At 35.8% G+C, this 27641-nt stretch overlaps 2 protein-coding genes across 2 annotated transcripts in view; both read right to left on the bottom strand.

The window, feature by feature from the left end:
• Positions 1 to 979: 979 nt before the first annotated feature.
• LOC127166146 (transcription factor TFIIIB component B'' homolog) lies at positions 980 to 24732 on the bottom strand. The gene is given in 48 exon segments (XM_051111243.1): positions 980 to 1624; positions 1739 to 1952; positions 2040 to 2319; positions 2416 to 2509; positions 3612 to 3967; positions 4782 to 4887; positions 4997 to 5159; positions 5243 to 5381; positions 5486 to 5591; positions 6030 to 6363; positions 6468 to 6741; positions 7941 to 8043; positions 8224 to 8436; positions 8518 to 8849; positions 8962 to 9034; positions 9148 to 9343; positions 9450 to 9639; positions 10049 to 10124; positions 10216 to 10315; positions 10411 to 10519; positions 10607 to 10834; positions 10922 to 11064; positions 11163 to 11325; positions 11419 to 11511; positions 12236 to 12293; positions 12849 to 13000; positions 13881 to 14103; positions 14189 to 14331; positions 14861 to 14909; positions 15191 to 15437; positions 15533 to 15706; positions 15781 to 15854; positions 16401 to 16569; positions 16664 to 16739; positions 16896 to 17066; positions 17761 to 17973; positions 18098 to 18313; positions 18434 to 18559; positions 18658 to 18712; positions 18828 to 18922; positions 19079 to 19209; positions 20685 to 20801; positions 21045 to 21101; positions 21402 to 21508; positions 22323 to 22673; positions 22676 to 22889; positions 23669 to 23905; positions 24410 to 24732. Coding segments are annotated over 47 exon segments (7638 nt in total). The 5' UTR covers positions 23893 to 23905; positions 24410 to 24732; the 3' UTR covers positions 980 to 1513.
• Positions 24733 to 25296: 564 nt separating this feature from the next.
• Positions 25297 to 27641, bottom strand: part of si:ch211-204c21.1 (disabled homolog 2) — a 33987-nt gene continuing 31642 nt past the window's right edge. Inside the window, 2 exon segments of the mRNA XM_051110844.1 lie at positions 25297 to 27012; positions 27095 to 27174. Of these exon segments, the coding sequence (XP_050966801.1) occupies positions 26944 to 27012; positions 27095 to 27174 (149 nt within the window). The 3' untranslated portion in view covers positions 25297 to 26943.

Here is a 27641-nt window from a genome sequence, read left to right as displayed (position 1 = left end):
CAAAATAAGAAGGATCATACAAAATGTAGTACTGACCTGAATAAGATAAGAAAACTTTTTGAATCTAAAGATCAGGGTAAATTTAACTTATTTTGTCTTCTGGTAAACATGCATCTTCTGTAGCTTCTGAAGCACAGTAGTAAATGTACTAAAAAAGTACTTAACTATAAAGTAAGTACTTTACTATATATATGTAAAATAAGAAAAATGTACGCATCTTCATTTTGTTCAAAAGTTTACACCCCTGTCTCTTAATGCATCATTTTTCTATCTGGAGCATCAGTGAATGTTTGAACTTTAATAGTTGCATATGAGTCCCTCAGTTGTCCTCAGTGTGAGAAGATGCATCTCAAAATCATACAGTCATTGCTGGAAAGGGTTCAAATATACAAAAATGCTGGAAAAACAAATAATTAGTGGGACCTGAAGGATTTTTCTGAAAAACAGCAGGCAGGCTAACTGTTCAGGACAAAGAAGGAACTCATAAACCTTTATTTATATATAAAAAAAGCTGTGAATCATTCAGTTAACAACATAGTAACAATCAAGCATATGTAAACTTTTGAATGGGGTCATTTTTATAAATTCAACTATTATTTTCTGTTGTGTACTTTATGTAAACATTTTGTGAAATATCTTTTTCAGGTCAATACTAAAAAAAAAAAAAAAAAAAAAAAAAAAAAAAAAAAAAAAAATCACATGCTGCAGATTTTACAAGGTGTGTGTAAACTTATGACCTCAACTGTACAGTTTAACAAAGTATTTGATTTTTACTAACCTCATGTCCATTATGCCTAAAATTATTGGTAACATATTTATCTTAGTAAATTCCAAACGCCAGAAATCTTTGCTTGTAAGATTATAGCTGAAACAAATTTGTTCATTTTTTTTATGTCTGTTTACACGTTTCCTATTTAAGTGCACTGTATCTGAGAAAGGAACTCCATGTTTAAAAAAAAAAAAAGTTTATAGTTGGAAAAAGTGAATATCCATTTATTTACTTATTTATAACTTCTCCACTAGTGTAATATCCAGTCTGTGGCACAAATTGAAAATACAACTGACACTTGTCTCTAATTATTTATAACATTCTTTCATTCTTTTTTAATAAATTTTCACTGGGGGAAGGTTTTATAACCCACAAAAAGGGCTTTGCTCTCAGAAAGAAAAACAAAAGAAAGTAACATACAGTAACAATAAAAACAAATATATTTGCAATGAACAAAACAAAACATCTTTAAACTCAAAAGCATTCAGTAAAAAACACATTGATAAAAACAATGTGGTGCGATATTCAGCATTAAATAAATAGAAATAAATAACAGAGCTGTGACTTAGACTGTACCACTGCAAGTCTCATAACCAAAAAAAAAAAAAAATTCTAATATTAGAATTATAACAATTCTCTGACAGATCTATAATGAGCAGTATGACACTGTTACACATTGTTAACTCTAGTGCAATCAACTGAAATAGCAGCAGTGAAATGTAACCAGAACATCCCACATAAGAATCAATCCGGATCCACCACTTCAGTGAAGATGTCATCCAGTAAGAAGTGGGACACTTGATCAGGATTCTTATGAGCATCCAAACCAGAGACAGGAGGGCTGTTTTGAGGAAACTACAAAACAGCATATAACATTAATGAAAATGATTAATATGAAAGATAAATCCTTATCTCACATTATATAAGATCTTATAATACAATGAGTTGATTACAGATCATAGCTTGTACCTGATGATCTGCCGGTGTTTGGGATTGTGTGGTTGACGTTCTGGCTGGGGACGAGGTAGGTGTGGAAGTGTTCTCATCAGTAGCCGTTAATGGTATACGATGAAGGACAACCCTTGGCGAGTATCCTGATGGCACAGGTGGCTCCTCATCATCAGCATGGGACTCTAAACCAGAGCTTCCATGCAAAGCCAGAGATGCCTTGTGCATCTCATTACTAAGAGTACAAACAGATTTAGTAGTTGTTTTTACTGTGAACACCACTGAATATTATGATATTACAAGAATGGGAAATCATCCTTACTCTCTAGAAGTGGTTTTCACTGTGACAGGCGTGCTGTGATGCTTTGGTTGTAGGACACTTTGGGCACTGCAGATTTCCTCCACAGATAACCTTTCCAGCTGTACCCGGCATACACTTGAGATCTCTCCTGTTTGTTGTCTTGTTGGAGTTCCCACGGAGTCTTTCACTTTTGTCGTCTGAGTTCGCTGAGAAAATGTCAGGGCAGCTTGAGTTGACTTTAGCACACAAGGTTGATCTTTAAGGCGTCTTTCAGGCGATCTCAGCGTCATCTGAAATGTACCTTTTTTCGAGAAGAATCAGGAACAAATAAAAATCAATTGCACAAAATATAATAGGGACAAAGATAAATAACAGTCTATGATGAAGAATGACTGACCTCTTGCTGGTGATTTTTTTGCTTGTGATGCTGGCAGACTCTCATTTGACTTCACAGTCTTTGGCATGTCAGAAGTAGTGTTTAACTGGTGTACCTATAAAACAGATTTTTGCGTTGTCATTTGCACCTTGTTTAAAGTTTTATATAGGTGAATCTTAAAAAACCTGTCCAGGTCACATTTCACTCCTAAACAACTTAAAAAATTAAAGGGTTAGTTCACCCCAAAATGAAAATTAGCCTATTATTTACTCACCCTTCAGGCATTCTAGGGGCATTCTAACTTCCTTCTTTCAACCGAATCCAATATTAAAAGTTATCCTGGCTCTCCCAAGCTCTATCATGTCATTGGACAGGTGTTTCTCTTCAACAGTCCAAAACAAGTCTAATAAAGTGCCTCGATCCATAATAAAAAGTGCCTCACATGGCTCTGGAGGGTTAATAAGGGCCTCCTGTAGCGAATCGATGTGTTTTTGTAAGAAAAATATCCATATTTAAAATGCAAGGATCACTTTAATCTAGCTTGCGCTCACTGTTGTACACGGAAACAGCTCCGGATGATGCAGGACGTCAGTGTTGTGCATGCACCTGCGAGTCTCGTGAAAACCGTTTGTTTACAGAAGCAAAGAAAGCAAAGTTTCCTTACTTTAGCAAAGGAAAACCAGTCTCCTCTTGGCTTATATTGAAATCCTTCAACATTTTTCTTTACAAACCCTCGTTTTGTATTTCTAATTCATGACCGTTGTTTTGGTTTGGTTTCTCCACTGCGCATTCGCATTTATCACTTCTGAGCGGCGCATGCGCAACGCCGACGTCATCCGCCTGGAGCTGCTTCTATGTACAACTGTTAGCGCAAGCTAGATAAAAGTGATGATTATGTTTTGAATATGGCTATTTTTTATGGATGAGACGATCATTACAACACGATTTTCATTTTTGGGTGAACTAACCATTTAATTAATAAATAAATATATTGTTCATTTTACACCATCAATATATTGTGTCTGGTACTGACTTTTTTAATAAATAATTTTATTTATTAATATTTTTTTAAATTAAGTTATTTAACATTTTTAAATAACAGTTTTGAATAACATTTTTCCCCTGGTAAAATGTGTTCTAGACACTTCTTCATCAGACCGAGCCATATAAAATCAATTGTTATGAACTGCAGTTTAATGCTTCTTAAAATAGCATACTTCACTTGATATTTCGTAAGGTGCCTCTTCACTCTTTGACGGACTAAGAGCGGTTTGCTCATCCCTGTGAGGACTGCTTGAGATGAACACTTTTAGGTCCATGCTGTTTTCTCCAGTCTCTTCAGAAACAGGCACGAATGCATCTGACAGCAACATGTGGGAAACTCCTTCACACCAGTTCTCCATCTCATCTGAGTCCATGGGCAGCATATTGCTTTTGAGGGACCATTCTGCCGCTTGAGGGTCCAGGGACTGCTGAGGTGTAGCTAACGAGGTCTGTGTAGAGCTGGGCTGACGGAGGTCAGTTTCTGAAGGATCATCTTTTTTTGATAATTTAGGCTCTGGATGCAGTGTACCTTGAAAAATAGAGTCAATATCGACTGAAAGCATAAAATACAAAATCATCTGTTCAGATAATAAATGTATGTTAATAGACACTGATAAATTTGACTTGAAAATTACATGATTAAAATCATGGTTCAGTTGTTTCTGGATCTGTCTCTCCCAATGAAAAGGCACCACTTTTAATTTGTCTAATTTGTAACTTTAAAGGGGCCATGAACTGAGAAACCAAAATTCACTTTATATTTTGACATATAAAGGTCATTGTACTATAAAAACATTGTAAGTTTCTTGTCAGCATATATTAAAGCCAACCTGTAAAATCTGGAAGTAGTGTCTTTGTGTTGCATTCCCAACGTTCCCAGCATTAGGAAAGAGTGGATGAACATTATTTTAAATTAAGTTCCAGACCACATCAGTAAGAACTTGATCCTTCAGTCATTTCGTTTTACCGCAGATTCGTTTACAAACAAGGAAAAAATTGACACTGGATTTTCAGAAATACTGAAATTAAAACACAATGCTGTGTCGAATATATTGAATCCGTGAGCGTTTACTTCTGAGTCTACAATCCGCCGTACCTATTCAAACAGAGATGACGGGTTTAAAAACAGGACAGAAAATAGCCTATTACTTCTCAATTATGCTGTTTGATGTAAAAATCTTGATAACATTATAAGTGGACCAGTAGTGGACCAGAGAACAGTACAAAATATTTAAAGGCAGTTCATGGCCCCTTTAACTGCTATTTTAGGGGAGTAAGATATGTTCCCCATTTTTGTTGTTTTTTAATGTTTTGCTTTATATTATTATTTTATACATTCTTACCTCTCCTACAGCAAGGTGTTTTCCATTCAACTGACACAGACTGACTTGCATTCATCTCTTCCGTTTCAGTATTTGTTGGTCTCTCAATATCTGTTGACTTCTCAACCTGTGGCAGTTAATAAATAATAATTCTGTTGATTTTTTTTTTTTTTTGGATAAAAAAAAGAAAATACTCAAGCAACCGACAAATACTCAAGCAAAATACAGAAACTTACTTTGACTGCATTGTCTTGAAGAACTGCTGATGAGGCCTCTTCGTGAAGACTGCCTTCTGAAGTTTCATCCAATACAGGCACCAAAAAATCAGATAGCACCGTGTGAGAAACGCCCCCAGTTGCCTCCTCACGGTCCTCTGAGCCAATGGACAGCAAGACAGCACTATGATAGAAAGACCAAACCATTAGTAATTTGATATTTTGATGAAAATGTATGTAGAGAGCAGAGAATGAAGCCACTCTTACCATGTCTCAGCACTACATTGTGTTGACGCCATCATTAAGGATGACGTAGACATGGTTTGTGATTGCTCGCCACTCTTAGGACTCTTAGGGGAATCTCCAGTCTTTCGTTTGGGAAATGTCATCTTTACCAATAACTTGCCTTAAAAGCAAAGGACATTTTACTCAGTCAAAGAAAATGCATCACACTGTTTCAGAAACTAAGCAGTTTGTTGAAAAAAGACAATTTCAAAAGTGTTTCACCACCTTTCCCCTGAGTGGGTCTTTTCCTCTTGGGTGATACTGATGGTCCCACATTTGATGATTGAGACACTGCACATGACAGGTCTGCAGTATCTGGCTCCTCTCTCACCTATAGCATACATTTCAAATAAAAATCAAATTAACTATGGGTGTTAAAATGATGGCCAACCAAAATTTTGACATTGTTAATATCTCTAAAGATTAACTTAGTTCTATCATGACAACTCTTAGAAGATTTTAGCATGGTAATGGATACGACAGTGTTAATATATTTGGTCTTGACGGAACAGATTTGCTTCACAGCTGAATTGCTGCTGCTGTTGTAGACTGCTGTTGCTGCAGCTGCAAAGCAAGTACAGGAACTTGGTACTGCTAATACATATACATATACATATATGCTGCTGTGAATATTTAAGACATACTGCTGCTGCCAAAATAGCTTATATAATAACCTGTAGTAGATCTACACAGGTGGAACTGGGGAGGTGGAGGGTTTCATCTGCCAGCACTCTTTAATTTCAGACTCTTTTTCATTCAGATAACTAACCTGAGACTTTTCTGCCTCATGAGAGCTTCCTTCTCCAGTTGTTGTCCTTTCCTTGCTCAGATCATCCTCCGTTTCCTCAGAGACAGGGATCAACATATCAGTCAGCAGCATATGTGAAACACCCTCATGTGAATGTGTTTCCTGGTCTGCTTGCGCAGTGACGGCCTGCTGGCTCTCTTCACCCATCTGAACACTGCTTTGTACTGAACTTCCACTCGCCATGTGATCATCTTCCATTCCAGTGGAAACCGGCACTAATATATCCGACAACACCATGTGCGACGCATCCTCATGCCTACCCTCTATTTTCAGATCCACTGGTTGCAATTCAGTCCTATGACAAAGTCAAAAAAAAAAAAAAAAAAAAAAAAAAAAAAAAAGCGTCTGTAATAACTGTACACAGGTCTAAAGATATTTATTAAAGTAGATGCGACTTACCAGGCTGATGTTTTTGCAGTGCTGAATGGTGTAAGCTGTGGAAGTTGTGAAGACGAAGCAGGCTCTCTGTCTAACTCCTTCTTTGGAATATCAGAGAAGTCTTCTTGCTCAGATCTCTGCTCCACTTTAATGGATTCTTCTTTAATCAGAGGTGCTGGTGAAGTGATTTGAGTTGTGGCTGGATCATTATACCCGTAGTCAGACTGCTCTTGTCCTGAGAAATCATTTTTACTAGAAGTAATTTTGGGGATTTTAGGCTTCACTTGCAACTTGCCTTGAAAGGAAGGAGAAAGACATTATAAAAGTTAAATTAAATGAAACCAATCAGGTTTGTTCTCATGCATCAAGAAAATAAGTCTGAGGTTCCATTTGCCATATCTGATGTGCTTTATGCGTGTTGATCAGTAAAAGCCCAAATTAAGTCTGTTCATCATATAGTGTCGCTTCTGGCGACTTGGATTAAACCACTGGATTGACACTACCAGAAAAAAGGTTTTTTTAGAATCTTCTGCTCACCAAGCCTGCATTTATTTGATCCAAAATACAGCAAAAAAAGTAAAATTCTAAACAATTTAAAATAAATAAATTATTTTGAACATATTTTAAAATGTAATTTATTCCTGTGATTCATTACTCCAGTCTTCAGTGTCACATGATCCTTCAGAAATCATTCTAATATTTTGATTTGCTGCTCAAAAAACATTATTGTTATTATTATTGTTGTTGTTGAAAACAGCTGAGTATTTTTTTTGTTTTGATGAATAGAAAGTTCATAAGAACAGCATTTGAAATAGAAATCTTTTGTAACAATATAAATGTCTTTATCATCAGTTTTGATCAATTTAAAGCATTCTTGCTGAATACAAGTATTAATTTCTATAATTTTTCCCAATAAATAATTAAATAATTAATAACATAAAATAAAATAAAATTAAATTATAAAATTAAATTAAATTAAATAATTATACTGACTCCAAACTTTTGAATTGTAGTGTATAATGTTACAAAAGCTTTTTATTTCAGATAAATGCTGATCTTTGGACCTTTCTATTCAAAGAATTCTGGAAAAAAAAAAGTACAGTTTTAAATAATGATAAAAAAAATGCTTCTTGAACAGCAAATCAGAATATTAGAATGATTTCTGAAGGATCATGTGACACTGAAGACTGGAGTAATGATGCTGAAAATTTACCTTTGATCATAGGAATAAATTACATTTTAAAATATATTCAAATAGAAAACTTTTGACTGGTAGTGTATATGGATTACTTTTACAATCTCTTGAAGCAAAGTTTCATTTGAATTAGACTTTTGACAGATGCACAAAATGATGAGAGAATACTAAAAATATCTTCATTTGTGTTTCAAAGATGAACAAAAGTCTGATGAGATTAGAAATTACATGAGAGTAAATTATGACAATTAACATTTTTGGGTTTACAAGGACAAAATAAGTCAGTTAAAGTCTGTTACCTCTCCTAAAGGGTGTGGCCTTCTCTTCAGATGCAGGTGATGACACACATGTTGCCTCTTTGCAAGCTTCAGACTTTTTAGAAATATCTGCCATTTTTTCCTTCTGTGGACACAAGTACTTATCAACTCATGTGATGTGCTCCTAGTAAACTTGAAACCTTTCAGTTAAAAGTGAACTTTAAGGAAACAAACACTTAAGATTAAGCGTTCTTTCTGGTAAAACGGACCACATCAGGAATTAGATATGAGGGCTAATGTTTTAAATATAAACAAAAACACTTACTTGGCCAATAACTGTAGGAAGGGCTTTCTCACTCTTTGTAAGGCATACAGACTGATCCTCGGGTTTCTGGAGCTCACTGTCATGAGGGCTTTCCTTTTCCTTATCAAAAACATTCTTCATTTCTCCTGATGAGAGTACAAAGGCATCTGCCAACACCATGTGTGAAACAACTTCAGTCTTCCCCTCAGACTCCTTTATGAATGTACTGTGCACCTATGAAGAAACACTTATGTAATGACTGATTTATCTGAAAATATAATAAAGCAAAAAAACAGAGAACACCCTCTCACTCACTGGAGAGTCAACAACCGACTCCTCGTCCATCTGGAGTTCTGTTCTAAGAGGACTTTCCCACTTATCTTGACTCTCATCTCTCACATCTTCAGAGACTGGCACAGTGGTTGTTGATATCACACCGTCAGGTCCAGGATGGGCTCCCCTTTCACTGTCTTCAGGGCTTGAGTGGATTTCAGGACCAGCTGTTTCCTGTGCAGATGCTTTCTGGTTTGACTCAATCACAGTTTGAGATGTTGGTAGATTCTGACTGGGTGAACAGTCAAACTTGTCATTTTTTGAAGGTCCAACCTTCACACAAGGCTTTAGTTTCGGCTTGACCTTTATCTTGCCTTCATAGAGAGATCAGACAGGACATTAGCATCTCATCTACTTGAATAGACTAGGTTTAATATAAAGTAATTGATATGACAATTAAAATTTGAATGCAAGTGAATTTCTTACATCTCCTCTGAGTGGGAGCTTTAGTTTCTGGGGATTCTATCAGGATCTCATCTAACTTTGACACATCTGTTGGCTTTTACCAAAAGAGAAAACATTTTCATAAAAAAAAAAAAAAAAAAAAAAAAAATGCTACAAAATATAAAAGCTCTACAAGTTTTGGTAACAAAGGGGAGTACTACATCATACCGTGGCAGAATTATAGGAGAACATCCCGGGTGGACTAATTAAAGAGTTCAGACTGCTTTCCTGTGAGGATATCAATTGTGTACTGGCATCATCTGCTGCATTCTTTGAAAGGGGGTCCAGGGAGTCATCCACCACCTTGTGAGAACTACTTTCACATGGATTACTGGTCTCTTCTGACGCCATATGCAGAGATGCACTACAAAACAAGGTCATCAAGGATGAAAGGAATGGATGATCAAGGATTTTGTTTTTTAACTGCGTAAAAATGATCTAATTAAATCTGGTCTGGAAGGGAAATGCACCTGGAAGCCTCTGTTGTGAACGAATGAGAATGTGAAGTGCTTGAGAACAACGAGGGTGTCTGCACTTGTGCTGGCTCCAGTTCAAAAGGGGGAGTGCTCTGCTGCCCAAAGGCAGCCTCATGAAACAGCTGAGAGGCTGGAATCTCATACAGAGTCAAAATAAAGGTGGGCTCCTCCTCAGACTGGTTATCTGTGACAATGAACGAAAACAATAACATATGCTACCATTCAAAGCTTAGGGTTAGAATTTTTTTTTTTTTTTTTTTGTGTGTCTGATTTTGTTTTTTAAAGAAGTTAATACTTTTATTCAGCAAGGAAGCATTATATTGACAGTAAAGATGTTTATAATAATAAATAAATGCAAAGAAACTTGAGTACCAAATCAGCATATTAGAATTCTCATAATATTTCACAGTATTACTGTTTCTGTTGAACAAATGCAGCCTTGGTGAGCTTAAAAGATTTCTTTAATAAACCTTTTTTTTCTTTGAACAGTGCAGATGTACTGTGCATGACTGCACAGTACATTTACAACATTTATTTATATTTGTTACATAGTATTTTAATTTCTCTGAATCATGTGTTCATGTCACACTTACCGTTTGCACCTGTATCTACTCCAGTTGAATCTGAAATTTCAGATTTTGCGGTTTCATTAAGAGGGGCACTGCATTCCTGCCAGAAAACATAGATTATTACAAAGGTTATTATTTTATTCAGCAAAAACAGAATACACAAAGGTTTAATGTTTGTCAGGACTCTTTACCTCAGAAGCTTCTGATGGCTCTTCTGTGCCGTCTCTCTTTTCTGAATCTTGGTCACCTGGTATTTGGACTTCTTCAGCTGCAGACTCACTAAACTGCATCCTAAAGCAACATTTAAACAGCATGTTATCATTTAATAAGATAATATAAACTCCTAATTATCAATTAAAGCTGCTCAAAAAAAACAATGTACATACGTGTCCATATCACACAGGTTGCTTGCATGTTCGTTGGGATGTTCAGAAAAAGATGAAACCAGACTGTGAGCTTCAAATGGTGCAGATGAAGCATCACTGAGAACTGGGTCTATGAGAAACCGATCACATGAAAAGACTCAATTGTTTGCCTGTATACATCACAGAGTTTAAACGAGTTAAAAGTCTAAAAATTTACCATTTGGTTCTGTTTCTCTTTCATCAGTGCCATCCATAAGAACTTTTGGGGCTGAAGTTTGTGTTGAGCTAAGTAATGGGACTGGGTACAGGAGATCCTCATCCTGTTTACGTTCATGTAAATCCACCTCAGATGACAGAAGCTTATCTTCTCTTGAGATGTTCTCTTCGTCATGATCCAAATTGCTGGCTTTAACAGGACTCAGATATTCTGGCTTTTCAGCAGGATCTGAATCAAGATTTCATGTCTCAATCATTTGGGGTAACACTAGTGACACTAGAGCAATATTCTCAATCTGAACAACGTGAACCTCACCTTCATTAGGCTCTGAGGTCTGCTGAGGGTTGGTCATGACCAGGGATGTTTCTTCTAGGTTGGGTGTTTGCTTAGCAAACTGACTGTCTCTCTCTGGGGCAATATTATCTTGTGTATCAACTGAGAAGCCATCAGCAGAACAGCTGTACAGACAATACCACATAGCAAAGACACAGTTTAAAACATTCAAGACAAACCCTGTCAGTTTGAGCCATCTATTATTTCATATGCCAGTGCACACCTGACTGAAATAATCTTCAGCTCTGCCTGAGGTTCCTCAATCATGGTGTCGGTGACTTCAGACTCAACAGGCTCTGAATCCTGTTCCTCTTTATCAGTAATTTGATCTTCATTTTCAGACATCGGAGATGGAGACCTTTCAAATTCTCTTCTTTCAGGCACATCTGTAAAAATCATTGGTTTTTTAACTTTCTGAATCTGCTGCAAACCAAGTTAGGCACAAAATAAATAAATAAATAAGAAGTATTTTGCTGCACCTTTATCTGTTGGTTCGGTGTCAGGATCCTGAGGCCTCTCAAGGAAGGGTAAGATCTCCTGGCCCTCTGTCTTACTCGCTCTTGGAGGACTTACTTATTTAGAGAAGTTGTACAAAGACAAAGAAGTAAATTAAAATGAGCTGAAAGGAAAAAAAGGAGGCAAATACAGCGTTATGGATTTGACATATAAATGCTTAGAGAATGTATGTGTTACCAATATACCGAACCATTTGTTTATATTAAAATAAACCCTTGAGTCCAAACATCAGAAAAATATCAGTCTATGCACACGTTTTCTACGCTAAAAAAGGAAAATAATCATGCGTTATGGATGTGACAAAAAAGGACTTTTGAGGGACTACACACTTTATAGGATTTCTGCAAATTAAAATGCACAAACCAGACGTAATAATAACCAACAAATAGAGAAGCGATGGCTCTTCACAAAACATATAATTGTTACTTTATTTTAATTTTGATGTGTCTATTTATGAGGAATATGTACTGTTATGGATGTTATAAGCCTGAAAATAACACTTACCAGACAAAATCATGCACTTAAAAAAAAAAAAAAAAAAAAAAACCACACAAAAAAATTCTTTAAAAAAAACTTTAAGTGAGATTTCACATGAATATTTGAACCACCAAATGTTGACATCTGTGCTATCAGATAAGTAAAAACCTTGGGTAAAAACTTTGGAATTACCCAAGGATAGAAAGACAAAAAGATAAAAAAAACAAAAACAAAAAAACAAAGAAGAAAGAGAGAACGAAAGAAATCACAGAATATAACAAAAAACAATAATGCTGATCTTACAAACTGATGTTAAGGAAGGTAGATCATCTACAGTGGTTTCTGCTTCATCATCCTGAACCTACAAAAAGACATTAAAGAAGAGAAAACTCACTACAAATCAAACATGTGACCCTGGACAACAAAACCAGTCTTAAGTAGCCCGGTTATATCTGTATCAATAGCCAAAAATACATTGTATGAGTCAAAATGATTTTTCTTTCATGCTAAAAATTATTAGTGCATTACGTAAAGATCATGTTCCACGCAGATGTGTGTCAATTTCTTACTGTAAATATATCAAAACTTAATTTTTGATTAGTATTACACAATGCTAAGAACTTCATTTAGACAACTTGGTGATTTTCTCAATATATTTTTTTTTTTTTTGCACCCTCAGATAGTTGTGTCTTGGCCAAATATTGTACAAACAACAATGGAAAGCTTATCTATCCAGCTTTCAGATCATGTATAGTCACAATAAAAACAAAAAAACAAAAAACACAGTCAATAAAAAACATAAAAAAACATAAAAAAAAATTACCCTTCTGACTAGTTTTGTTGCACAGGGCCACATATTGTGTATGTTTGGCTTTTTCATCACATGATCAGAACACACTATGACAAATTCCCTCACCTTAACATCCTGAGGATTGTTTTCTTTTGGACTAATACTACATGTGCTTTCTTCCTCAGGACGGTCCCTGGGCTCTTCATTTGGGGCGATCTTCACTTGGACGTCCACAGGACTCTGTAGCTGCTTTGAGCCATGTTTAAAAGATGGGACATCTGGATTTGGAAAAACCAAATACTCTCATTCAGAGCTAGTTTTGGGGAAAGTTACTTTTAAAAGTAATGAATTACAATATTGAGTTACTCCCTAAAAAAAGTAACTAATTACATTACTTAGTTACTTTTTATGGAAAGTAATGCGTTACTTTACTTTTGCAATACTTTTTAAATCTGGGAAGTGCTTGCTTGTTTGTTTTTAATATAAAAAAAAAAAAAAAGATATTTTCAGCAAATGTTTTCACACCAAAAGCCTCAGGCTTTAAGAAAAGTAAATTCACGTCTGTACAGCAGACCACAGAAGGAAAACTAAGTCAATTCTTCAGCAATTAAAAGAAAAAAAAAAAAAAAAAAAAAAAAGGAAAGCAAATGTTAGATTATCTTGAGTAATTTTTGCTTCTTAGTATGGTTGAATTGGATCATCAAAGGTCGGCAGCAAAGACACTGGTTAATAAAATGGGATTAAATGCATAAAGGATATTTGTTTTATTTAACATGTTTAATTATTGCAGGTTTGCGTCATATTCTGAGTTGAATTTCACTGTTTTTATTCACTTTGAGGAATACTGAATCTGTTTTTTGTGAGTGAGATGAATTAATGCATGTTCATATTTATTCTAGAACTAACATCTTACTCACGATTTCTCTCAAAATGGGGACAGGAGAGCTTTTAATCAATTAATGGAGGGAAAAGTAACTGGAGCTACTTATTTGAAAAAAGTAACTCAGATATTTTCTTGTCAATTAAAAAGTAATGCGTTACATAAATAGTTACTAAAAGTAATAATATTAAGTAGCTCGCGTTACTTGTTACAGAACAGAAAACTACACACATGACTTTTTAGCTCGTGATTTATATACATCTGAAGCTCACTTTTACCAAGATCTGTTGTCTGTACACTCAGAGGTCTGCGGATAGACTGTGCTGCCTGGCTCAGACTGGGTTTGGGCTTGGAAAACCACCTCCTTTTTTCTGCAGTGCTCTGTTGGGCAGAAATGGAGGCGGTGTCAGTTTCCTTCACTTCTTGATCTTGAGAGACGTTCTCTTCTAGAGTACCAGTAGAGGACCCCTGCTCCTCGAGACCATCCCTATTCTCTCCTACCTGTAAATCACATAAACAGTCAACAATAACACACACACACAGACAATAACAGGTCACACACAGAATAAACTCCTCCAATACTGACATGAAGGTCTCTGGCAGATGTTGTGTCCTGCTGACTCTCAGATGCTGTTGATTCCTCTGCAGTGGTTTGTTTTCGACTCCTGAGGTACTGGTTCACTTCATCATGAGATAACAACACAACTGCTCTTGTCAGTAATGTCTGACCTTAAGAGAATATTAAAAAAGCATTACACCAATTTTCAACTGGCAATGTGTTTCACCCCAACAATCTGTGTTTGAGATTAGATAAAGTGGCTAAAAACAGACTCATGGTAATGTCAATCATTTTCATTCCTATACATTACTATTCAAAAGTTTATACTTTTACTCAGCAAGGTTGGATTACATTTATGTAAGCGATGGTTCAAAAGATTTCTATTTCAAATAAATTATGTTTTTTGAACTTTCTATTGATCAAAGAACCCTGACAAAAATGTATTATTTTCTATAAATATTAAGGGGCATAGCTGATAATAATAAATGTTTCTTGCACACCAAATTAGCATGGTTAGAATGATTTCTGAAGGATCATGTGACACTGAAGACTGGAGTAATGGCTTAAAAACAGTTATTTTAAACTACAGTAAGTGTGAGTACAAGTTTCTACGAGACTCTTTTCTAAGTGCTCAATTTGTCTAATTGGTCTTAATATGATGAAATGAATATAAAAACATCAATACGAACTTAGACTTACCATTTACATCAGATGGAGTCAAAAACTCTAAATTATGTAAATTTGAACCCTAAAAAAAAAAAAAAAAAAAACAACAACTTTGGTTTTCATTGAAGTACAATGCACTACATAAACAGAGATCCATACATGTAAAGATCACAGCTTTAAAAACTATGTTCTAAGGTTTCAAAGTATTGCAGAGCACAAAAGGGTCAAAACCTTTATATTGTAGAGATTACTATTAATGCATGCCGTAACAGATCCACGTCACACTGCACAAATTCACAGCCTCTCTCCCTTTTTAAAAATGATTTTAGGAAATATGAGCACAATAAGAGCTATTTGTTTTACCTCCTCCACACGTAGATCAGCCTCTTTCTCTTTAGAGTCTTGGATGCCCACTTGATTCAGCACAGCAGTGCTGCTCATGTCCTCCGGTGATGGATCTGAGCTAGTATGACACTGGTCTATTTGATCCCCTTCTAAAGCAGCCAGATTATTCGTGACCCTTTCCGTTCTCGTCCGCCGCCCAGGGGAACGTTTGGGTGAGCTTTGTGAAATCTCCTCCTTAGTTGTGCTCTCTGGAATGAGCTTTACCCTGACACATTATGAGGCAATTGATGGGGATTTGTAATTACAGGAGTACTGAAGGAAAATCTCATATCGTGATCTTAGGAAGATAATTTTGCATACCCTAGATTCTCTTTAACACCGGGGCCTGCTGTTGAGACTTCACTACCATCACCTGAAGCGGTCAGATTGCGCTTGACCTTTTCCGCTCTGATCTGTCTTCCAGGAGAACGCTGTGGGCTCTGGGTGGACTGTGGTTGGTCTTGGCTTGCAGAGGAGCTGTGTGAATCTTTTAGCCTATGATGTGATGGAATATATTTTGTAACAGCTGAAAGAATGACACAGTGCTGAAAGATTAAATCATAATTCACCTTGGAGGAGTTCTCTCTAGAACAACTACCGGCTGAATCTGGAGCTGTTCCTCAGCAAGACGGATGATCCTCAACTATTTAACAAAAAAAAAAAAAAAAAAAAAAAAAAAAAAAAAAAAAAAAAAAAGTACAATGTTTCAGAATAATACCTATTAATAGTCATTCAAGTTATCACTAATGAAATTAACTTGTTCCTGTGTGTGTTTAATGTCAAAATTTATTTAAAACATGGTTTGTTTGGCAGATTTAAAAGCAGTATGATACCGTTGTGTGCATGTAAAGTTTGTGTGTGTTAAAAAAAAAGAAAAAAAAAAAAAAAAAGTAAGTACTCTAATTAAATCCCAAACCTGTATGACTGTGGAACACTAAAAAAGATATTTTGAGAATGTCTCAATGAATGTCAACATTCTTCAAAATATCTTCTTTCGCATTCCACAAAAGATTGGAACAGGCTTGGAGTGACATGATTGTGAGTAAACACTGATCATTTTCATTTCTGGATAAACTACACCTTCAAAACTTTATTTTATCTTGGGTGGTTATCTATATACTGTGGTAAACAAACCAAAAAGAGACTAGGCAGGTGTACAATCAAAATCACACATCATGTTTTCACATACCTCATTCTCTGCTTCATTGTAGCTCTCTTCTCGACATTCTTCTACTGTATCCTCAATCTCTATTGTCGCTATTTTAGCTTTTCTTGTTGCCAAATTGGGCCTTTTTGAACGTTTGGTGGAGCTTTGTGAAATCTCCTCCTTAACTGCGCTGTCTGGAAAGAGCTTCTCCCTAACACATAATGAGGCAATTGATGATTGAAGATTTGCAATTAGAGAACTGCCAAAAGAAAAATGTCTGACTGTGATAAGATAATTTTACATACCCTTGATCCTCTTCTGTACCAGGGGCTGTTGTCGAGATGTCACTACCATCAGCACCCAGCTCAGATCCAGCACACTCTGTGCAGCACACAAAAATCAGACACATTTTGCAAAGCAAACAACCATTTTTAGTAAGCGCTTTAAAATTTAATATATTTTGCAATCCTCAAAAAAAAAAAAAAAGAAATAGAAAGAAAGAAAGAAAGAAAGAAAGAAAGAAAGAAAGTCTTTTACCTTCCTGTGATGTTTTGCTCTTTTTAGGCTTTTGTTTTCTTTTTGTAGGTTCCTGTTCTTCCTTCTCACATTTTTTAGAGCGTTTCCGTTTTTTAGTTGGGACAGCAGACGCGTCATTGCTCTCCTCATTCACTGCACCACTTTCTCCATCAGTAGGCTCTTCATTCCGTACTGTCAAGTTTACAAAAAGTATATTTTGCACAATGCATTTCAAGGTTTGGGGTCAGTTAGATTTTTAATTTTTAAAAGTAATGAATGCTTTTATTCAGGAAGATTTAAACTGATCACAAGTGACAGTAAAAACATTCAAAAGGGTACAAAAGATTTCTATCTGTTTAACTTTCTACACTTCAAAGAATCCTTAAAAAAAAAAAAAGCAGCACGGTTTCAACAAAAATATTATATCTGCTTTATGACTACTATCTAACATTGATAAAAAAAATTCTTAAGCACCAAAGTAGCAAATTTGAATGATTTCCGAAGGCTCATGTGATCATATGATCCAGACTAGACTGTCTGCTAAAAATAAATTACAAATTAAAATGAAAGGCTGATGATACACAAGGCAACATTTTGAGGAACATTGCTGCGCAATGGGCAACACAGGGTCCATGACCAATCTAAAGTATACACATAGAAATTTGCTGTCCATTCTCAGTGGAAAAGTGCCCAAGCAGCATTGCTCAAAAAAGATGCCACATGTATCATCACTTTAATAGTAGTGCAGCATAAACTGTAGTGTATTTTTAGTAGTGTATTATAATATACATGGAATTAGAACTAACACACATCGACCAAAACGCTACAAAACTCATTTGGAGGTTCTTTAACTTGAGCTCAGTAATGTCAAAGCATCAACAGAAACCTTTAAGTGTCTTTTTGTTCTTCTTTTTCTTCTGTTTTTCTTCTGTTTTCACTTCTTCCCGCTCCTGGTCATCTGTTTTTGATGGTTTGCGCTCCTTTTTTGATCCGGGCATACATGACTGATCTTCATTGTCTGCGTTTACAGAGTCTCCCTCCACCAAGTCACTGTCCACACACACAAGGTCACTATCTTCATCTTCCGTTAAGCATTTGCCTGAAATGACAAACAGATCTAATTGTCATTCAGCTGCTTACTAATACAGGAAATTATGTGCAGACACTGAACAGACAGAATGGACAAATCTGAATTACAACAATGTGTGATCACATATAAAAACCTTTTTTCTTCTTGTTTTTCTTCTTTGGCTTCGTTTCTTTTGTGCGTTTACGCTTCTTGCTTGTACTTGACGGTACATCCGCTTCATTCATATTACTGCTGTCCTCATTCTCCTTTTCTAAATCAAAACAGACACTGTCCACACTGCACAATTCATCATCATCTTCATCATCATTAATGGAGTCTTTGTCCTCAAGCTGTTTGACTTTTTTACCAGCTGGGTGAGTGAGAGAAAACAAAAAAATAAAAATAAAAATAACACTGACACCAAAAACACAGTGAGATATGTGGTACAATGGGTTCTGTGATCTGAAACTGCCACTCTTGAGCACGTTACCTTTGCCTTTCTTCGCTTTACTGGGTTTTACGACCAGTTTTATGGATTTGCCTTTTTGTTTGTCTTTAGCTAAGACCCTCTTCAGCAGGAAACTGAAAAACTCGCTGTCATATGGTCGCTTATTTCCTAAACAGTCAAAATGTCAGAGCAAGGACTGCACAGTAGATTTTTAACAACATGACAGACAGATTTATAGATAAAAAAATAAATAAATAAACTCTTACTGAATGCTTTATCCACTCGCCATGCATTTGTTTTCTCCTCCTTCCTAAATTTATTCTATCAAAAAGAGAAAGACAAAAGTATACAAACAGATTATCAAACTTAAGATAACACAATTATACTATGAGTCTGTCAGTGAGATAAGGATGTTTGTTGCGATTAAGGCTTGTACCTTAATTTCTGCTCTGCTACGGTGAGTCAACAGCTGAGCAATCATGGAGAAGTCTGTTCCCACCATACTGATGGCCAAATAGAACATATCAGTCTCTGAAACACACACACTAAAATTTCAGGATGCAACTGAGAAAGAATGAACCAATAAAAAGTACTGATCCTACTTTTATGCTTGGCAAGAGCGCAAACATCAAATCTTATGTTTCCACACAATTATAAACCAACAGATGCAAAATGTAGCGCTCGTACCTCTGACAGACCAATTTTTCACATAGGTTTTTTTCCTGAAACTTGCATATGTAGTAGTAGAGCCTCGCTCAAACAGTGGATTTGCATTTTCGACAACTGTATCAGATGTCCTCTGAACGCGTACTGTCAAACTGAACACAAAGGTGTAATTAAACAGTAATTAATGATAGTTATACATTAAACAAGATTAAATAAAATGTTACTGGTTGTACTAAGTGGCATATTTACATTTGTACCCCTGCACTGAACACATGTAATGCATCGTTACACATACGGTTAACCGAAATGAAATAATGAAATAATTTTAAATAATGAAATCATTTTCATTTGACAGCAATTTTAGTTAAAATGTTAGTACACTTTTTATTTCAGTTAGCTTCTAAGTCAACAAGTTTCATTTAAAGATTTAATTTTGAGTACTATTATAACTAAAACGTAATTTAAAAAAATATTGATTTATTTAAAAAAAAAATAATAATAAAAAAATAAAAAAAATGACAGAAACACAACAAAATTACTAACATTTTAACTAAAATTGTTGTCAAATGAATCCGCATCAATTAAAGGAGAAGTCTACTTCCAGAACAACAATTTACAAGTAATTACTCACCCCCTTATCATCCAAGATGTTCATGTCTGTCTTCAGTCATAAAGAAATTATGGTTTTTGAGAAAAGCATTTAGGGATTTTTCTCCATATAATGGACTTCATTGGTGCCCCGATTTTGAACTTCCAAAATGTAGTTTAAATGCAACTTCAAAGGGCTCTAAACGATCCCAGCCGAGTAAGAAAGGTCTTATCTAGTGAAATAATTGGTCATTTTTGTTCGAAAAAACACAATTTGCATACTTTAAGCACAAAAGCCTGTGTAGCACAGGCTCTGAGATGCACGTCCATGACACTACAAATCACATCCAAGTTCATCGTCTGTGTACTCCGCCTCAAAAAGGTAGAGTATGGCAAAAAAATCCATCTTATTATCTCCTACAACTTCAGAATCGTCCGACATCGTTGTACCTTTTTGTTTGTAAACAACGTTTGACTTACTTGCACTTCCGCAGTCTTTGCGCATTTGCTTTGTAAACACTGGGTCTGTAGTTCCACCTACTTTCCGCATGACCTTTCAACATGACTCAATAAAACACAGCTTCATGGATGCGCATCCCAGAGCCTGAGCTACACCAGCTTTTGTGCTTAAAAAATATACAATTTTTTATTTTCCATATGAAGTCCATTATATGGAGAAAAATCCTGAAATGTTTTCCTCAAAAACCATAATTTCTTCACAGCTGAAGACAGAAAGACATGAACATCTTGGATGACAATGGGGGTGAGTAAATTATTTGGAAATTGTTGTTCTGGAAGTGTAGTTTTCCTTTAATCAGGTTTGGCTGGACTAATAAGGTTAATAAATAAGATTAAAGTTTGGAAGCACATCTGAGAAGCAGCTGGGGAAATGAAAGCAACCAATTCCACTTTCAAAAAACTAGCTTAATAACTACACTAAATAAAGCATTAAATAAAATCAGTATACCGAGAGTAATGCTGAAATGAAAGTTTCCCTTATTAGGAACTGGATTTTACAGATTATATCAGGCCACCATACCTTTCTTCATCTAATATCAGTGAGCCATCTTCTGCCACCCTGACTTTGGGAACAAGCATTTCCTCATCAGCATCATCATCTTCCTCCTCATCTGCTTCTGCCAAATTTTTCTGCACTCTGAGACACAAAAACAATATCATTATCTCAAAACACATGGCTCTAAACAACATGCAATCCAATCGAAATATTTTGTTAGGAAAAACTGCAGTCCTGAATGTCAAATTTTACACTGACTGTCAAAAACAGTGCAAGTACTCAGCAATATGAAATTGATCACCCCAAATACAAACAGCAATTTCTTGGATGTGACATATGTGCATATAATAATAATAATAATAATAAAGGTTTCATTTCACTTACGTAGGGGTTGGCGGAGGAGTGGCCTGTGTCTGAGTCTCCTCTGTGAAAAGGGAGGACCTTTTGAGATGAAAAATTATAAGATATGAGAAAGTATGGTAACAATTTACAATAAGGTTGCATTTGAAAAGTTAGCATGAACTAAAGTTAACCAGTTCTGCATCCAATTCTACCTCTATATTCTAAGATGAAATGTTGTGTCTGTTAATATCAGTTAATGCACTGCAAACTAACAAAGGTTAAAACATGATTTAAAAATATTGCTCATTGATAGTTCATGTTTGTAAAATCAAATTATACTGATCCCACACAGCATACATGCAAAAAGAAACCAAAAGAGGGTAAAACATATCAACTTACTTCATAGGGTTTGACTCTGGCAGGTAATAAATGAAGTCAGCTAAGGTCATTTTGTCATGATCTGGCTCAATGCAATGCTCACGTTTAGATCGTCTGCTCTTTTTCTCCTTTGAGTTGTCAAAAACAAAGTTTAAATATATGAAATTAAATCTGTACAACAAACTTGTACTTACTTTTTTTAATAGAAGTAAGTTGTTTTTAATAGATTTCTTATTTTCTAACAACTGTTGCAAGAAGCTTAAAAATGTGGCATTTTGCTGGTCCAAACATTTTTAAATAATTTAAAAGATTACATAAAATCCAGAATAACAATTTCCTGATAATTTACTCACCCCTATGTCATCCAAGATGTTCATGACTTTAATTCTTCAGTTGAAAAGAAATGTTTTTGAGGAAAACATTCCAGGATTTTTTTTCAAATAGTGGACATCAATGGGAGTCAACGGTTTAAAAGCCCAAACTGCAGTTTCAATATAACGTCAAAGGGCTCTACATGATCCCAGCCGAGGAATAACGGTCTTATGAAAAACTACCCATGCGTGACCTTTTCAACATGATAGCACATACACAACTTCATGCATTACATATTGCAGAGCTAATGCAAGACTAGCATTTGTGGTTAAAAATAACTAATTTTTATTTATTGTTTTTTAGAAAATGGCCAACTGTTTCGCTAGATAAGACCCTTATTGTTTGGCTGGGATCGTGTAGAGCCCTTTGAAGCTGCACTGAAACTGCAATTTGGACCTTCAAACCGTTGGCTCCCAGTGAAGTCCACTATATAAAGAAAAATACTGGAAAATGTTTCTCAAAAACCTTAATTTATTTTCAACTGAAGAAAGAAAGACATGAACATCTTGGATGACATGGGGGTGAGTAAATTATTCTGGAAGAGAACTAATCCTTTAACACTGACTTTACCATTTTTTCTTTCTTCCTCTCTAGCTTCATCAGTTCTTTCAGTTTGAGGGCCCTCAAGATGCGCTGCTTGTCTGAAGAAATTTTGTCCCTGAGGGGAGAACCTGGTCCATCAACGCGTGACAGTTTCACATACGGCGAGAGTGTGCGTGCAACTGGAGTGGCTCCTTCTTGGGGCCCGAAATCCTCATTTGGGAGTTTTTGGGGAGTTTGGCAAGGCTCATGTTGAGACACTGTTGATGATGGAGATTCTGGACAGCCAGATGTGATTGGAAGACATGGTGAGGAAGGAGGGCAGTTGACTGCTGTAGTGGCATCGGAGAATGTAGAGTTTTGTGAATCATCTCTGCTGACACAGCAACAGGGATGGGGGACTGAGGAAAAGACTTGGCTGCCTGGAAAGGGGATGTCTTGGATGGCTCTGATGGAAGAGAAACAGTCTTTCCAGTAGATGAAGGAGGAGCAGAACGGACTTTGGGTCTGGCGAGGTTTGGTGTGGCAGAGAATCTGCTCCTCCTCTGAAGTACTGTAGTTGCAGGTGTGCTGACACTAGATGGCACTCCATCATTGCTGCCAATGAACAAAAAAATGAGTTGAGAGGCTTCTGAAACTCATATTTTAATCACATCAGTGTATCTGGCATATAACTAACTTTTAATTTAGTTTAACCAGACATTTAAAGTAATAAAAAAAGACATGAACATTTACATACATGTTCTTGGCTGACCAGTTTTTGCTCAAAGTAACTAGCTAGAAAATATAATCTGAAATCTCAAAGTTCACATTCATATGCAACAGCATGTTGCAGTCTGAAATACAACAAGATAAATCTAACAATTATGATAAGAAAAATACAAATATCTATGACGTCAAGCTCTATGATGAAAGCATGAAGAAAGAACCAGAACACAAAGACAAACATCAGTTTTATTGTAGTACCTTTTATATACTCTTAATATTTATTAATATTTTGAATTAGTTTTTAGCTAGTTTTAGCTTTTATTTTAGTCTGGTTTTAGTAATTTTAGAACTTATTTTTAGTAGGTTGCCAAAGAAATATTTTGTCTTTACTATCACTTTTGATGAATTTAAGGCATTTTTTCTGAATAAAAGTATTAATTTATTTCAAGAATTTCAAGCTTAGAAATAAAAGTATCAATCCTAATTTTAAAAAGCAAAAGGAATTGCCACTTTGCAAATTCACCCTTAATATATACTTGAAAAAAACATGCTACTTAAAAAGAAAAAAACTATTTTAAATACACAAAAATTCTATAACCAATGTCTTAAAAAAAGGCTCATAATATATATAGTAGTAATGTCTGGGGGTGCTGTCAGAACGTGCTTACATTTTGAGTGACGCTTTCTCTGATGGAGATCCCGGCACATTCCCATCTCCTATCGCCACAGCAGACTCTTTGACTTCCAGCTGAGACTGTGGAGAAGGTGACAGTGTTTTCTGGGTGTCACCAACAGCTGAGGACCCTTGGGAGCTCTTGTCCTCTGCTGCGGGCGCCACACTTCGACCTCCTGGCCTGACATTGGGTTTAATACTAATTCTTGCTCTTCTCATCCTCCTCAGGTAACTGTGGTAAAATCAAGTCATGTCTAAGCTTGCATGTCATACATACACGTTTATATGGTGTTACGTGACTGAGTTAGACTTGCACTCAGTTACAGCAGGACAAACCCTGTATGATATAGATTACAACTGTGTCATGTGGTCAAGACTGACTGATTTCATCAGGTTGGTGAGGGCCATGTCTGGCACGGCTGCTAAGCTAAGTTTAAATGACATTATAGACAGTACTGCCTAATTAATGTATCTTCAACCCGTGGGCGTATGTATTTTGCTAAGTGAGTGAATTATAAACACCAACAGTAGTTGAGATTAAAAAATATGAGGGACATCTTTGAATTGTTAAAAAATACAGGATACATTTGCTCGACAAACGCCTCATATTCCCGCATGCCTCACTGTGGTGTGTCCACACTGGTTTCCCATTGGCTGCTGACAGGAATTAAGATGCTGAACTACGAGCAGAAAAGCGATAAATGTGTAATGACAACAGAAAAGCAACAAGCCTTACTTCAGTTCAAATCACCGTGTAACGCTGTCAATGTGACTGCCGCGATTTACAGTGGTAAAATGCCGTTTCAGCCGGTCGCATGGCTCCCCTGCTGCAACTTTCCCTGCGCACCGGCCGGTCTGACCACCACGCCGCTATAGACCTCCACTCATTCAACGAACTGCATTGTGGGTCTTTGTAGTTTTACCGTTACTCGCTTCGCCTCGTTTCGCTCGCCAAAAACTACATTACCCAGCAGGTTTAGAAACTCAGCTGTGATTGATAGTACACACGTGGAGCAACACTCTGACTGAAGACACGCCGTTAACATGCAATTTTATGAAATTAAAACTACAATTTACATTTTTTATAATTGTCCAATTTGTAAAAATAGTTTACGATAACTGAAAGAACGGCATTTGTGCTACTTACTCGAATGACATGCTTAATGGTAAAAAATGTATTTTTTCAAGATATAATCTTATCTCTCTTGTCTTAAATGGCTGTTTGGAGTAGCAATAGCATACTAGCATACTACACGGGTTGTAGTACGTATGGTAGGCAAAAAACGTTCTTGACGTGACATTACAGTTTCAGTGTGCTTAAATAGCCTAAACAAGCAGTCATATTATCACACATTTTAACATAATCTTTTTGACTCCATCTCGTTTTTTTCCACCAACCACTATAGCTGCATTTTTTAAAAGTGATAACACTGACTTGACTTGTAGTGTACTAGTACACTAGCATGCTTATGCAGGTAAATAGTATGCCAGCATTCCATTCTAAACATAGCCAGTCTTAAAATTTTAGAATTTTAGAAAAATTAATTCAGTTATCTGTTGATCCCATTCAGAGCTTATAAACCGCATTGTACTACCAAAACTTGACATGTCTGACTCAAATCATTCAGCAAGTCATCACTTTTATTGTGAAGTAGACCTAGCCGGTCTTTTACAGACTTGAATACAAACTTTGCAAAAGATAAATAGGACAATTCTGAATCTATTCCACTAACTACAATTCCAGTTTATTGCAGCGACTACATTTTTTAAACACCTTAGTTCTATAACATCCAAGGTAGAGATGGCATAGTGCATTACAGAGCAGATATTTATATATATACACACACATACAATTCACATAGTTCATTCTGACAAGGCTTCAGCATCCAGTACAGTCAGTATAGTACACACAGTTATTTTTTATTCATTTTTTGTTGCTAAACCATTAATCCACTGAGATGAATGCATATCCATTACACTTTAAGCCTTGCAATATCATGTTTTTCCCAATTAGTTTGTCTGGTGGAAAATGATTTTATCCCCACCGATCAAAAAGGAAAACACAAAGAGCAGTGTAGTAAAATATCATTGATCAGTCAGACACATCAATATGCTTTTATCAAGTATTACCTGAAGCATTCTGGATCACGTTACACGCAAAACAATGTGCTTATACACTATCACCTACAATTCATACAGGGATCATCCTCCAATTCCATGAATAGATATTATTTTCAAAGGTGTTTATAGTTGCAGTACCACTGACAACATGCCAGTAGTAGCAATTAAAGATTATTCATTCAGTACAATGCCAAATCAAAACAAAAACAGAGGATTCTTGACATGATGACAGTACATACCGTATACATTAGCGAATGTCGCAAGCTCACCACCTCACAAATGACATAACACTGAATACAGATCAAAGGGAACAAGGGATTCGGTTCAAAAACAGGTTGATTAGAGTCAGTTGCTCTTTTATAATAAACAGATCGGTACAGTATGTAACATGTGATCAGTACAGAGCAGATCATCAGATGTTGATTGCACGAATATCATGTCAGAGTATCCCTATAGATATTATATACACTGTCTCTCTGCTGTCCATCATGTTTGGACATTTAACATGTATTGGATATTTCAAAAATCTTTATATGCCAGTTCATAAAAATGTTTCTCAAAATTAGTGACCAGTCATGTCCTAAAGCTTTGGATAAATGTGGAAAAGTAAACATACAATGTCAAAATAATACTGCAATGAAGAAAAAGTCATCAAGCAAGACCTCACTAACTTGTCTACTGGTGCAAAAATGACAAAATTGCTTCTGAGTGCTTTTAGTACAGAGAACAAAACCACTCTCATCATGTTGTCATTATGTGGAGACAAAATGCACTCGAATTCATGTTTGTTTGGAATAAACATGTTTTAAACAGGAGACCAGCACTGGATGATGGTTTATTTTTAGCCCGTCCGTGATCGTGGTTTATAAAACTAGGAGGGCTGCACACAATTCATTTGGCTGTCAGACATTGGCTGTGACATCAGAGCTAAGAGACCTGCTCTTGAACAGGATGCACTTTAGTGGGAAAGCTGCATAAAAATGATGCTCTGTGAAAAGCGGTTGTCGTCGTGTATCCATTAGCTTAACCACAACATTATAAAGCTGAAACATCTGGGATGGAATTGTTTTTTTGCATAATTTCTTGTTCAGTGATTTTTTTAGTTCGATCCGTACTTGGACCCTATGGAGTCATCAAGGTGGCCGGCTATCATGCAAATGGGTTTCCAAATGGGTCTCTGAAAGGATCTAAGCCCACTGCCTTGATGGGAGGAGCGCTCTGTGAAGGTCAAAGGAAAAAAGAACATTTTTAAGGCTGTCAGAATTTATTTTTTCATAATCTCTAATCCACATATACATACAGTTGCAGGTACAGATGTGCCAAACAGATTTTTTCCAATGGAATTGTCGAATGGGTTCTGACCTCCAATCTTCAGTGGCTCTGCAGTGATAAAAATGATTTTAGAAGTCATGTCAAGATGTTACCAAAACTATAAGGATTCCCTTCGACATAAAAACTATACTTTAAGTACCCCTAAAACTTCCAATTAATACTTCAATAACTGATCAACACATTTGCATGTTCATGGTTCTCTGATGTTGGTTAATAGCAGGGTTATTATTAGCTAAAACTAAAACCATACAGAAACCATGGTACTTGAAATAAAAGTTAACTAAAATCATATATTTAAAAAAACCTGACCATTTTATTTCAGCTAGTTGTCAAGGCAATATTTCTAATTTTCATTAAGTTAACTTCATGCACTAAAATAATAATAAAAAAAACTATGTAGACATTAAAAAACAAATAAAAATGACAAGACACAATAAAATTACTAAATCTTTAAATAAAATTAAAAAGAACAAAAATAATATATAAAGTAAATATTACATAATAAATAAAATAAA

The sequence above is a fragment of the Labeo rohita genome, chromosome 5 (genome assembly GCF_022985175.1).
Source record: "Labeo rohita strain BAU-BD-2019 chromosome 5, IGBB_LRoh.1.0, whole genome shotgun sequence".
Lineage (NCBI taxonomy): Eukaryota > Metazoa > Chordata > Actinopteri > Cypriniformes > Cyprinidae > Labeo > Labeo rohita.
Note: the sequence above shows the minus strand (reverse complement) of the source record. Positions and strands in the feature narration are given on the sequence as shown.